This window comes from Malaclemys terrapin, chromosome 11, assembly GCF_027887155.1.
Source record: "Malaclemys terrapin pileata isolate rMalTer1 chromosome 11, rMalTer1.hap1, whole genome shotgun sequence".
Lineage (NCBI taxonomy): Eukaryota > Metazoa > Chordata > Testudines > Emydidae > Malaclemys > Malaclemys terrapin.
This window is the reverse complement of record NC_071515.1, coordinates 76,163,989-76,177,268: the sequence shown is the minus strand read 5'-3', so window position 1 is coordinate 76,177,268 and position 13,280 is coordinate 76,163,989. Positions and strand designations below refer to the sequence as shown.

The window sequence follows — 13,280 nt, the reverse complement described above, 5'->3', positions numbered from 1 at the left end:
TACCTCCTGAGGTCTCTTCCAACCCTGCTATTCTATGATTCTAAAATTGCTCTTTTCTGCAGCCATATATCACGTTGCAAACTTGCATCGGATGTGTGCTCCACTCGCACCCTGGGACACAGTCAGCATCGCTGTTTCTCAGCTTGCTCCCTCCCAGCGGGGACTTACGTTTCAGATTGTATTCCCTAGGTGGCTTTGCGTCAGTCGTTCCAGCTGAATCTGCCCATGTTTCTAATCCGCTCCCCCCTTTGGGGGGGGGTTCTGTCCACACTGCTGCGTGCGACTCCTCCCAATTTATTCTGATCTGCGAACAAACATCCCTGATGTGCTCTACACGCAGTGCAATAGATCCTGCCCCTTGGCAGTCCCTCCGAGAGCCCCCTACAGCCCAGAACTCTGCCACTAACTTTTACCAAGCCCAGAGCCCGTGGCAGCTGATCACATCCGACTCGAGCTGTCCTGCTTGCTTAGAAGGACGAGGTCCCCGAAAGCTGGCTCAGGCCCTGGCCGCTCTCACTCCTGCTTGTGCCAAAAGATGCCGAAGCTGAGCTCAGTGTGCCTGGCTGGAGGCTGGGGCCCCCGATCTGTGTGTGTGTGTGGGGAGGGGAGTGCTGAGGACCTGAGATCACCAGCTGACCTCATCGGGGCGTTGGACCTGAGTGAGAACCCTAAGGCCCAAGGCCTCATGCTGACCAGCCTCCCTGTCTGCCACCTACCCTCCTCTCCCCTCCAGCTCCCTGATGAACGGGGTCATTTGTTCACACAACTGCTGTCATTACGGGGCCCATCCCGCCTGCCAGGGTTTTCCTAAGCAGCCCGTTCCGGTTAAGGCGTTATCATCTGGCTGTAAAAGTTCCCTCTCTCGCATCTGATCCCAGCAGCCTCTGTGCAGTCCCTCCTGCCCTTCGCTTTCACAGCAAAAGGAAAAACCCTGCCAGGTGATTGGATCAGTTTGAAACCTGCACACCTCCTGGGTGTGGTGATCTGTGGCACGGAGACCACTTAGAGATGAATGAGTCTGCTACAGCCTCTGCTCTACATGTGGGCCATGTGGCTTTCAGCTCATGCAGTAGAGGTTCATGCATTTAGCTCCAGAGGTCCCAGGTTTGATCCCGCCCGCCGATGACCGGAGTCTGTCAGTGTTACACTGAGATAGGGCCTCATGCCCCTGTACCTCAAACACAGGGTCAGTCCTTGCAGCTGGGTTAGACCAAATGGCTCAGGGCCATGGTGATGGGCTCCCGAGCCTTCCCCGCATCACGAGCACGGGTTCAAGTCCAGGCTGGGTTAGAAGCGACAGAAGTTTGTCAGCTGTGACGTGTAGCTGTTGTTAATGATTACTGTTGTTAAACTGGTCCTGCTCTCAGCCCGCTGCATAGGGGGCAGGCTGGCGCATGGCACTGTGGCTGTTCCTTGCTTACCAGGGCCCATGGGAGGTTAAGGGAAGCAGAGCACAGTTTAGAGCAGCCCTGAGGCTGTTCTAACGTGTGTCAGTCACCAGGCAGTCCCAGAATTCAAGGAGCACAAAGGTTGCTTAAAGCAACTTTTGCCCCCTGCCTTTCCTGCCCCAAAGGGTAACTAAGAATGGGGCCCACTGAGTGCATTGGGGTCCCAGTGGAGATGGGGCATAGTAGGTGATGCCGTACTCAAACTCCACCCACCGTCCCAAGCTCCGCCCACATTTCAGAAGAGTTGGTCTCTCTCCACAGTCATCCACAATGTTTGTGTTTAATTAAGCTGCCACCCTGCACTGGGCAACCTCGCAAGGAGCCCCAACTAGGAACGAATAGGCCAGTTCTTGCCCCCAGCAGCGTCTTCCTCCCCTGGGTCTCGACGGCTCTCGCCAAGGGTAAAACGGTGGGAAAGGTTAGCAGTTCCTGCCTCTGCAAAAGGCAATCGGACTGTAACTGAATCGTTGGGGCTGGCAAGCTGCTTAGAGGTTGGCCTGGGATGTTGCGCTGGGGGTGGGGTGGATCATGCTGGAGTAGGAGGCAAACTTCAATCTCCTTCCTGACCCAGTAGGACCCTGTAGGGCCCTGCATGCCCATCCGGGGACGCTGCCCTGGGAGGTGTTTTCCCCTCCGTCTGTATTCTTTTGGGAGCAGAACTGCGGCACCCCTGGGTCTTGTTCAACCCCAGCAGCCACGACCTGGCCTGTCTGGGGGTTAACGGAGCAGGTTTCGGGGGGCAGAGGCTTTCGGCAGGCGTTAATGTGTCACTGACGTAGGCGTCTTATCCCGATTGCAAAGCCCGGCTCAGGTTCTCTCGGCCGGAGCGAGGAGGGGGATTGGGTGACAGCGAGAGGCTGTATCGGTAACGTGGCCTGGGCCGGGAGTGTGCACGCCGCCGGATACAAGTCGCTCCCTAATGTTCCAGCCAAGGAATACATGATCCCTGGCAGGATCCCACCAAGCTCCTGTTTGGGGAGGAGAGGAGAGGGGGGTCTGGCAGCGATCCTCGCCACCCTCCCCCAACCCCGGGCACTGCTTGGCCCTCCCTTCCCAACTGGGACGCCAGCCTCATGAGTAACTCTAGCAAAGCAGAAGCAAGGGAACCGTCGTTGGATTTCTGGAGCTGGGGAGCCCCCTGCCGTAGGCCCCGAGAGCTGGATTGAAAACACAACCAGCTCTCCCGGATTTATAGGCTCCCACCCTCTCCCTCTGGCAGGCAAGGACTCCGCTGAAGTGAGACCTGGTGTCTTTTGTAAAAACTTCGTCAGCTGGGCTGTGGTTTTGCACAAACTAAACCATGTCCGGGGGGCGATAGGAAGGCGAGGTTAACCGAGGAGTAGGCTTATCATCACAGTGACTGTTTGAGACCCAGCTTCGGGTGCAGTGGAGATCAGAGGACGCCAGGGTGTTGATCGGAGCAAGATAATGCTCTGGCGAATACGGAGAAACAACTCTAGGGGTATCGGGAGCTAGACAAGTGTAAATCAGTTTGGGATATACCAGCCCCCCAGCCACGCACCCCTCAAATCCATTCCCTTTACAGGGTGTCTGCTCACACATCTTCCATCTCCCTCCTACCTCCCAAAAGGGATCAGAACTGGGCCATCCACTCACTACTCATGATTCTGGCTTGCAGATAAATTCCAGGTTTGCAAAATTACGGCAAGCAGAAACAAAGTGCTCTGTTGGCGTCCTTATTATATGGCTTCTCTCTGGTCATACCTGTGCCACTAGCAGCCCCTGCAGAAAAGAGAGGAATGCTGCATTCAAGCTGGACCAGGTCATTTTCTTGAGTGGCCACCAGATCCCGCCAAAACCAAAATCCACATGGCAGAGTTTGGGAAGATCCAGGACCCAGGCTTCCAGTTCATGATTATCTCTGTAGCTGACCTGAGTGCTGGGCTGCACATCCGGGTTTGTTATTGTAGGGTTGCACAGGAATGTCAGGCTGCATACCCTGGTTTGTTATTGTAGGGTTGCACAGGAATGTCAGGCTGCATACCCTGGTTTGTTATTGTAGGATTGCACAGAATGCCAGGCTGCATACCCTGGTTTGTTATTGTAGGGTTGCACAGGAATGCCAGGCTGTACACCCTGCTTTGTTATTGTAGGGTTATTTATTAGGGTTATATGTTTTTAAAGGAAAAATTCCATCTGAACTATTCATTCTAAAAACGGCTGCCTACCAGGAAAGAGATGTTAGTTTTCAGCTGGCTCTCCCCCCCCCCCCCCCCCCGAGCTTATACCCCACTATTCTAGCTGAGTATTCAGTGGGTGTGGGATCTTGGTGCTCACACATTATTCCAGCAGGAGCGGAGCACCAGTGCCTGGGCCCAATGTCCAAAAGAAGTTTTTAAAGCCGACGATGCTGATGCAGCTGGTGACTGGAAGACCGAGAACGGTGAGGGCAATAAGGCTCTTCAAAAGCGTTCCTGGGAGATGTAATGAGAGCTGCGGTGCTCACGCCTGACTCCCAGCTGCTGCCCTATGTTCTGCTGCCGGCTCTGCCTCATCCGGTGGCCTGACCCAGGTGCATGAGACTAGCTTCTGCACTGACACGAGCTGGGCTAAAAACGACCAGGGCCGTCAAGCCCCATTCTTCAGGGCGTAATCCAAACACCAGCTGGGTTTTCAGAAAGGATGTTTCCTTCCGTGGAGTAGTACAGCACCATTGGCCAGGGGCATTGTGGGGGGGTTTCTTCCTTCCTCTGGAGTATCAGGGCTTGGGCACTGCCAGAGGTAGGATGCGGCACCAAGTGGATCTGGCGCTGTACCACCTCGCTTCTTACCTGCCTTCCCAGGCTGATGGTCTGTGGGCCCGATCCAATGCCTAGTGCAGTCAGTGGGGGTGGCTGGAGGTTGAAGACGGGAGTGTTATGCTATGGTACATGCTGCTTTTCTGCCCGGCTTTTCAGTTGGCCTGGTGAGGGGAGTCACTTTATATAAAGGGACGTCACTCATTTAGGCCCAGGGTGTAGGTATGGTTAATACAGCTTGGCAGCAGAGGGTATTCATTTCAATGATCTGGTGAATGAGAAGACTTCAGTGTAAAACTGCCCCAACACCTTGCACTAGTGGCTGCTGGCTGGTCATTGTGACTGACAAGACACAGACCATGCAACTGACCAGCTCCTGATTCCCATTCTTCCAGGCCTGATCTTTTCATGTTTTATTTAATCAATACATTTGTTTCCTCCAACAAACAAAGTGAGCCCTAAAATACACACCGTCTGCACCTGAGAAAACCTGAGTGCACAGATAAGCCTTGGGCCTCACAAGATGAGAGAAAGGGAGGATGGCTTGGTGGTTAGGGTGCAAATCTGGGACTTGGAAGACTTTGCGTCAATTCCCTGTTCTGCCAGAGACTTCCTGTGTGAGCGTGGGCAGATTTCTGTGCCTCGGTTCCCCATCTGTACAATGGACATAACAACGCTGCCCTGCCTCGCAGGTGTTGTGAGGTGTTAGATGCAGGGATGATGGGAACCCTTTCAGTACTGAAGAAGGAGTAATGTCTCAAGTTGCAGTGGGGGAACTTTAGGTTGGATATTAGGAAAAACTTTTTCACTAGAAGGGTGGTGAAGCACTGGAATGGGTTACCTAGGGAGGTGGTGGAATCTTCTTCCTTAAAGGTTTTGAAGGCCTGGCTTGACAAAGCCCTGGCTGGGATGATTTAGTTGGGGATTGGTCCTGCTTTGAGCAGGGGGTTGGACTAGATACCTCCTGAGGTCCTTCCAACCCTGATATTCTATGATTCTAAGGTACATCAGGCTCTGTTGAACCCAGCGGGTTTGAGTACGATCCTGAGAGGCTGTAATAGGATTTGCCCAGCAGTGATCAGGTTCATTGCACGGCTTTGGATAACTCATGTGAGTAGCTGCTAGGCTGGGACGCTTGACTTTGCCAAGTAGTGTATTTGGGTTTTCTCAGAGCTGGGAGAGAAGTTCGACTTGGCGTTGATTGAAATTGTGGTGTGGGTGCGGGGGGCCTGGACTGACAGCTGTAGGGAACACAGGGGCTGAGCTGCCACCCTCCAGCACACCAATACTGAGACCCTCCCGCCCTTATGAAACCCCCTGTGATGATTTCGCAGGGTTTTGCCTTGCGTTAAAGTGCGGACTAAAGGCATGTGCTGCCACCTGCTGATCAGCAGGAGAAATGCTTCCTTTCTGTAATTGCAAGTACCCAGGTCAGCGATTGCTGGACCATTATTTATTGCTGTCTGGCTTGACAGACTCCCGAGGGCCTGTGAATGACACTCTGAAATATAACATAACTCCCATTACATTCTGCCTCCCTTGAAACTTCCCCTCCTATCCTATATGGTGTTGCCGTGTGCTGTTAAACACAATGTTCCACCCCAGAGGTGGCTGCATTAGGTCCTGGTGAAAATCCCTTGTTGGCTTTTTCCTAGCCTGCACCTGGGCTAGGTCAGAAAATAATTTTCTTTACATCGATGAGTGTCTCTGCTTGTCACAGAATAGTCTGCTGTGGGGCTGGCGTCCCGTCTGCCCCAAGATCATCTGCAGGCTTATTCCTTGCACGAGGATCATCCTTTGCACATGTTGGGTTCATTGTGACCAAATTCGACTCATATCCCCCCCCCCACACACACACACACACACACCATCACGAGAGCATCTAAGTAGGTTGATATTTGTATTCCTGGCTGTGTCAGGCAGAACAATTCTGTTCCATTCTTCCCCCTGTTGTCCCCTGCCCCAGTGTTGTGCATTTGCCGTCTCTTTCTGTTGCCTCTGCCAGAGGGGCCCCTACAATAGAACAGGCCTGGTGGGAATATGGCCCAGGGTTCCACTGTCTCTGGAGGGGAGAGCTATATTCACAGCTAGACCCAGAAATAACCCTCTTTCACTCCAGTGGCTGTATTAAAGGTCACAAGTCAGCTAAGTATAGGCTGTCACTGGCTCACTCCTATATATAAGCACTCGGGAGCCCTGCTGACATCCCAGCTGTTAAAATCATATTGCCTGGGAGCAAAGTGTTCAGAAGGGCTCCCAGCCTATATGGGGGTAACTACAATGGATGAAACGGCAGATGACTTAGGCAGATGACTTGGACACACAGAGAGAGAGAGAGAGAGCTTGAGACTGATCATACCAATAATAACTCATCCAGAAGGATCCCCCAGCACTGCAGAGACTAGATATACACTCTACGGGGGTGACTTAGCCACCGCAAACATGCAGTCCCCTTGGGTTGGACCGTGACACCCATTCTGCACCAGCAATGCTACACACGAGGTTTTAGGGTGGACCCTGCGTTCAGCTACCTAAAAGGAACCTTCCAGCTCTGCCAAAACTCCCCTCCCGAGCCCTATATCTCCCTGGCAGCTGCCCCCAGACCTGACCTGACCTGCTGTCTCGAGCGAAGCCTGCCAAACCCTGTGGTGATTTTGCCCCCGGGGGCAAATGAAATCCAGCAGGAGAGAAGCAGGCCATCCCTACCACCATCTCCTCCACAGTGGGGTTGGCCCTCTGAGCCCCACGCCCCAAAGAGACGATGGCTTTTCCGCCCAGCCTGAAGCCGATTCAGGCACTATGCAGAAACCTACAGACGTCCTACAGACGCCCCGTCTCCTGCGCGTCCCAGCGTCTGTCTGTGCATGTATGTGACAGGCAGAGTGTGTGCATTCGATAACGTGCCTGTGCCTCTCTTGGTTCAATGTAACGATACACAGCGGCCGGGTGGTGTGTGTCTATAGGGACCACTCCCGGACCCAATGCGACTGAGTCTTGTGAGAGTCCCAGGGGGGTGCCCTCATGGGGAATCGCGCCGGAAGGAAGGGTCTCTCCTTTATGGGGAGATGGTGCCCAAGGCGCTGCAGTGGCTCTCATTGGGTTAGTCAGCCCTCCCCCTGTGCATGCTGGGAAAGCGCCGGGCACTCAGGTTCCATGGGCAGCTCACGGAGAAGTCGCTCTGCTTTGTCCCTTCCCCCTCCAGAGCGGGAATCCCGCGAGCACGAGGAGCCGACCACCTCGGAGATGGCGGAGGAGACCTACTCGCCCAAGGTGATCCGGACCAAGCACGGGCGCCTCTCCGAGCTCAAGGCCGAGGCCCTGAAGAAGGACCGCAGGAAGAAGCTGACCTTGTCGAAGTTCGTCGGCGGGGCGGAGAACACGGCGCATCCCCGGGTCGCCGTCCCCGAGCTGAGGCAAGAGTTCGAGCTGGTGAGTGCTGGCTTCCCCTCACCCGTCCCCTAGCGCGTCCAGCAGCAGGTGCTGAGAGAGACGGGCACAGTTGCCCAGTGGGGGGCCGTATTGCCACGCAGGAGATGGGGCTTTGCCCTGCTCTCTCCTACCCTCGCGCTGGGGAAATCCATCCCTTCCAGGAGCCCAGCGGGTCACTGACTCGTGGGGCGTGCGGGATTCCTGGCTCTCGGTTGGTGATCGGGCCAGGGCTTGCTGGGCTCTCGCTGATCCTCTCGCTCCTCTGGCAGGGCCCTTGCCGCAGGCAGATGGAGGCCTCGCTGCAGGAGATCAAAACCAGCGAACGGATGATCCCCCGAGCCGTTCACCTTCCCAACTGCGACCGGAAGGGATTCTACAAGAGGAAACAGGTGAGCGCCCCCAGGGGAAACCGACATGGCCCTCCCCACGACAAGGCCACTCTCCCCCCCCAGCTCCGTGTTGAACCAATATAGTGCGCGGGGACATTAATGCTCTTACACAGCACTTCCCGTCCTTAGCTCCCAAAGCACTTCACCAAGCAGAGCAGTAGCATCGTGCCTCGGTTTCCCCATCTGTAAAATGAGGGTAGAGTGGTGACGTGACTGCCAGGAACGGAACCTGACCTAGAGCCCCAGCCTGGCAGTCTAGCCACTAGGCAACACTGCTATCAGGCCACTCGGGCTGTCCTCTTTCAGCTGAGATGTAAAACCGCGACCAGGGCGTGGGTTCTGGGGCTCACCAGGCGTGTGCACAAACCAGGCCGTCCGTTCGTCGGATCTCTCCCACAGGGCTGTGCCTTAGACGCGCCCTGCAGGGTTCCTCTGGTCGTGTTAGTGGTGGGCTGTCTTATTACCCACCCTCCTGGGAGGTCTATCAAGTCAAGTGTCATGAGGCACGCCATGCAGCAGCTAGCAGGAAGCTGCATCTTCCCTGAACCATTTGTTAGCAGTAGCACCCGGAGGCCCTGGCTTTGGGAATCAGGGGGGCTGAGGGTCCATTCTGCTAGCATACTGCACACTGAGAACACGAGACAGAGCGCATGGTCCACCCGGAGAAGCCAGGCAAAGGGTAGGAGAAAGGACGGATTCCTGATCCCATTTCACAGAGTGGGAATTGAGGCCCAGAGAGTTGAGCTGACTTGCCCAAGGTCGCACAGAGCCAGGAACCGCACAGCGCCTGAGCCATGGGGCTAGCCTTTGGCGAGATCGCGGGCTGGTGCCAAGTCGCGCCCCCATTAGAAGTGGCGGCTGCGTCTCGTTCCCGGCACTGAGCCCTGGGCTCTGCTCCCTGCGCCGTTACTTCCCCGTGACGCGCCCGCCACTGACCTCCCTTTGCGTCTCTCCTCGCCTCCCCAGTGCAAACCGTCCCGGGGGCGGAAGCGCGGGCTGTGCTGGTGCGTGGACAAGTATGGACTGAAGCTGCCGGGGACCAATTACGTGGCGGGCGACCTGCAGTGTCACAGCTTCGACAGCGGCGTCACCGAGTGAAGGGCCTGCGCCGTCCCCCCGCCCCCTGCCCCCACGCCTCCCCACGCCCCGGGACTCCGAATCCTTTCATCTCATTTCGAAAAACGGAAGAAACTGAGGACCTCGGAATCTGCAGCCCGTCCTCGCCTGCGTGGCGGCGGCGGCTAAAGGAGAAGAGGAAAGCAGAAGTCAAACCGGCACCGCCTTCCCAGTACAGACTCCCCCAAATGCTCTCGACTCCCCATGCAGGGACGCAGCCAGCGCCAAAGTAGGCATCGACTTGGGGGCTTTTCTATTGTGGGTTTGGTTTGGTTTGTTGATACGGGGGGGGGGGGTGTCTTTTTTTTGTTTGTTTTGGTTTTTAGACTAGCCAGCAACTTTCTAAACGGTCTCCAGCGAAACCAGACAAAGCCCCACGATGAGGCCCACGTCCACCGCTCAGCCCTTGCGTTGGAGTGGCTTGTTCGGCACTGCCAGAGCTAATATTGATCCTCCACTGGCGCCAAAAGCCCTTTGATTGATATCTCCGTAGAGATAGATGCACAGCTTTCTGGGCGTTCGGTGTCTGGAACATTGTTGTAAACGGGTTTGCATTTCTTTAGGAAACGAGTCAGGGGGTAACAGCTCCTGCTGGCAAAAGATAGTGGTGGCTCCTTTAAAAAAAAAAAAAAAAAAAAAAGCAACAGCCAAAAGATAACCAATCACCTTTCAGCTCCGTGGGGGTCGTTGTCCCTGAGCAGTGTCAGGAATCTTATTTCCTGTCAAGTGAAATCCTTTGAAATGTTGTTGGCCATCGGTGTTGTGTGTGTACCTGCGGCTCTATTTCCGCTTTGCAAAACTGGCTCCAATCCTGCAGTCACATGTGCTTAACTTTACGCACATGAGAAGTCCTGACATTGGCCGCTGTCGGCAGACAGGATACTGGGCTAGATGGACCTTTGGTCTGACCCAGTCTGGCCGCTCTTATGTCCTGTAGACATGAATGGGCCTTTTCCCATGCTTAAAATCCTGCACGAGGTCAAGGGTTTGGAAAATCAGCGTCCGAATTCAGGCAGAAGGACTCCGCCCCCCTCCACACACACACACACACAATCCTGCAAACAATTTAGCATGTGTCTAACTTTACTCACCGGTGCAGTCCCACAGACAGCTGTGCTTAAATGGCTTTGGGATCGGGCTCAAAAATCTTTACCACCCTCTGCCATGATGGGAAAAATGAATGATATTGTCCTTGCCCATCAAAAGAATCATTTGCCCAAATGCAAACCTCTCTCTTCTTCTGTTGCAATGGTAAAATACCAATGTCAAGTCTCTCCCCCTGCAATGAGCTCCATAGACGCCTAGGCCCCGGCAGAGTTTATTGCGGGATTGGTGCCGTAACTTGGCCAGGACTGTTTGGCCAGCTCCTCGGCTGTTGTTACTCACACCACGGAAGCCACTGATCTGACCAGCTCAAGCGGCATCTTCAGGCGTGGCCAGATCGCTGCAGCCTTTGGACTTGTGTATTTTTTAACTCTTGGGACCGTTTTCCCCCCCACACACACTTTCCCCACGACAAGGGTCTTTGTTAAGGTCGCTCCCAACGAGACTCCGCAGCAAAGAGGACGAGGCGTTTGGCTGACTCCCTGCTTTGGCGAACTACCGGTGCTCAAGCTGTTGCTACCCATTGCTACGTCGCTGAGTGTGCGGACGCGCCCCCCGAAAGAACTAGCCCCCGCCCCATCCTGGCAGAGGCTACGACTGGCCCAGGCAGCGTGCTAATTAGAGATACGAAAAGCGCGCCGGTTTCTTCCCTGTGCCAGCCGGGACGGGCCCTGCTGCAGTCTGATCCTCAGAAAAGCCAGAGCGACGCCCACAACACGCTAGCGCAGATCAAAGGGAACCAAGGAATCTCCCCGAGCTAGACTGGCCACTGTGTGACCGGGACTTGTGGGGTTTCTTCCTCGACCTTCCCAGAGGAGCATGAGCCTGGCGCTGCGGGGGCTGGGCAGTGCCTCCCTCCCCCGCCGGGCTTTGGGCAGTGGTGGGGGGAGGGGTTACCCCACTGGTTTTGCTGCGCGGAGCAGAGGGTTTTGCCCCATGGGAGACTGGCAGGGAGTCTGTGTGTGCCAGCGTCCCCTGTCTGTGCTGTGCCGCCGGGCTCCCAACACCAGAGCAGGCCGTGCTCACGGAGCCTGATTCTCAGTTCCCCAGGCACGTGCTCAGGGCAGCGGGCGCCTTGTATTCTGGGGCTGGGCAGCCCCCAGGGTCAGGTAGGGCAGCCTCAGGGCTGCTCTGGCCCTAGTGCAGTGTGCTCTGGCCACCCTTCCTCCCACGGCCAGCCGGAGACACAGCGCCTAGCATTGTGTAACCGGGAACCAGGCCCACAGAACAGGCCCTGGCGCGGGAAGCGGAGACTTAGGCTGAGAAACTAGCAGTGATTTGAGAGCAGAAACCGCCTCAAACGCCTTTCTCCTATCACCAGGTGGCGCCATTTCCCAGGGCAAGGCTGGCTGCGCAGGTCCGTGGGTCTCGCCATGTGAGATGTGTCCCCTCTCTGCCCACCCACGGCCTGGTTCTCAGGACAGTCCATGGACTCCCCTCCACACACACACACACACCAGCCCTAGCTCTAGTGCAGGGAGGTGCAGAAAGCTCACAACACTTTTCCCTTGCCCTGCTAGCCAAATGCGTGCGGGGAATGCAGGGCCACCCCCAGGGTACTCAGTGGAGTTACAGGAGGCCTGGATTTATTCCACGCATGGCCACGGATAGCACATCCATTGGGACCCACCCCCCACTCCCACCCCAGGAAGCATCAAAACCCGGCCACCCAGCAGCCCTGGGCATCTCTCCAGCTTGTCCTGGAAGCTTTGGGCTACTTGAAGGGACAGATGAGCACATACTGCTGCGGCCGAGTCCGGCTGGGGAGCCCAAACAGGTCAACGTTCAACGGCGTTTGGCGTTGGTGGGCTGGGTCAGTCCATTGGAAATGGAAAGATGTTTGCCAAAGTCACCCCTATATCCTGGTCCGGCTCTGCTCCCCGCCCCCAGGAGCAGACCCGGGGTGATCCCACTTTGCTCTGGAGGTCACTGTGTGCATTAGAGGCGAGCCACAGCCTTGGAGAATGGGGTAGCTGGCAGAGAAGAGAGCACAGGGGCCATGTACACCCCAAAGGAGGACGTACGGCGCTAGCAAAGCTCTCGCACGGGGAGGCAGTGCCCCCATCAGCCTGGCTTGGCCAGTCCCTCTGCCACGCGCCCTCCCCAAGTGACCCCGAGTCCTGACTCTTTTAGGCCAGTACCCACCTTCCTCCCTTCTTGCGCGCTCTCGCCCTTGCTTGTTTGTTTGTCTTGCTGTGGGTTTAGTCCCCGAAACTTGAAAGCTGCGAAAGCAGGGCCAGGCTGTGGTCTCGCCGTGTCTGCACTCAGCTACGGATGGCAGCTACTGGCTGCGGGGGGTGGGGCGGGGTAGGGAGGTGTCACCTCCTAACTGTTTCTTATAGCTCGCACCCTGAGACCTTTTATTGAAAAGTTGATGGGGCAAAGGTGAGTCTAAATTTGACTCTCGGCTACCCCAGGGTCAAGGCCCAAGCCTTGCAGTCAGTAGCACGGCTCCCATTGCTTTTACCGGGGGGAGAACTTGGTCCTCACTTCTGTGCTCTCAGTGGCGTTTACAGTGGGGGGGGGGAGAGAAAAGGCTCCATTGGGATCCCCCCAGTGTACACAACGTGGGGAAAGGGGGGGGAACTAGAGAAGGCCTGGGCCTGGGGCAGCAGCCTAGCCGAAAGCTAATACTCTTCTGCCTCAGTTTCCCCCTCCCCCCCCCCCCCCCCCCCCGCTGAAGTGATCCCCTGTGTGTCTGTGAGCTCAGCCCTGGGGGGAGGCACAGCCAGCCATTGCCCCGTGTTACGGCTGCCAGTGGGATCCCAGCGCCCCCCACCCCACCCCCGAAGCATTAAAGCTGCCCATCGGCCCGCATTCTGCAGCCTGCCGTCACTCATTGAGGGCCTGGAAAGGGGATTGAGGCTGGTGCAGATTCAGGCTGTCCCAAGGCCTTCTGCTCCCGGGTTCCCCAGCAAGCACACAGTGACTGGGAGGAGGGTTCAATCCCCCCCCACTAGGGATCAGCATAGGGATCCCTTCCCCCACAACGAGAGCCTGAGTGGGCCAGCCCAGGGACTGGGAACCCAGGGGAG

At 56.2% G+C, this 13,280-nt stretch overlaps 1 protein-coding gene across 1 annotated transcript in view; it reads left to right on the top strand.

Moving 5' to 3' along the window:
• IGFBP5 (insulin like growth factor binding protein 5) overlaps positions 1-12,833 on the top strand; it is a 29,279-nt gene extending 16,446 nt beyond the window's left edge. The window contains exons 2-4 of the mRNA XM_054043773.1: positions 7,410-7,636; positions 7,906-8,025; positions 8,992-12,833. Of these exons, the coding sequence (XP_053899748.1) occupies positions 7,410-7,636; positions 7,906-8,025; positions 8,992-9,123 (479 nt within the window). The 3' untranslated portion in view covers positions 9,124-12,833. The remainder of the gene's footprint in view (positions 1-7,409; positions 7,637-7,905; positions 8,026-8,991) is intronic.
• The last annotated feature ends 447 nt before the right edge of the window (positions 12,834-13,280 follow it).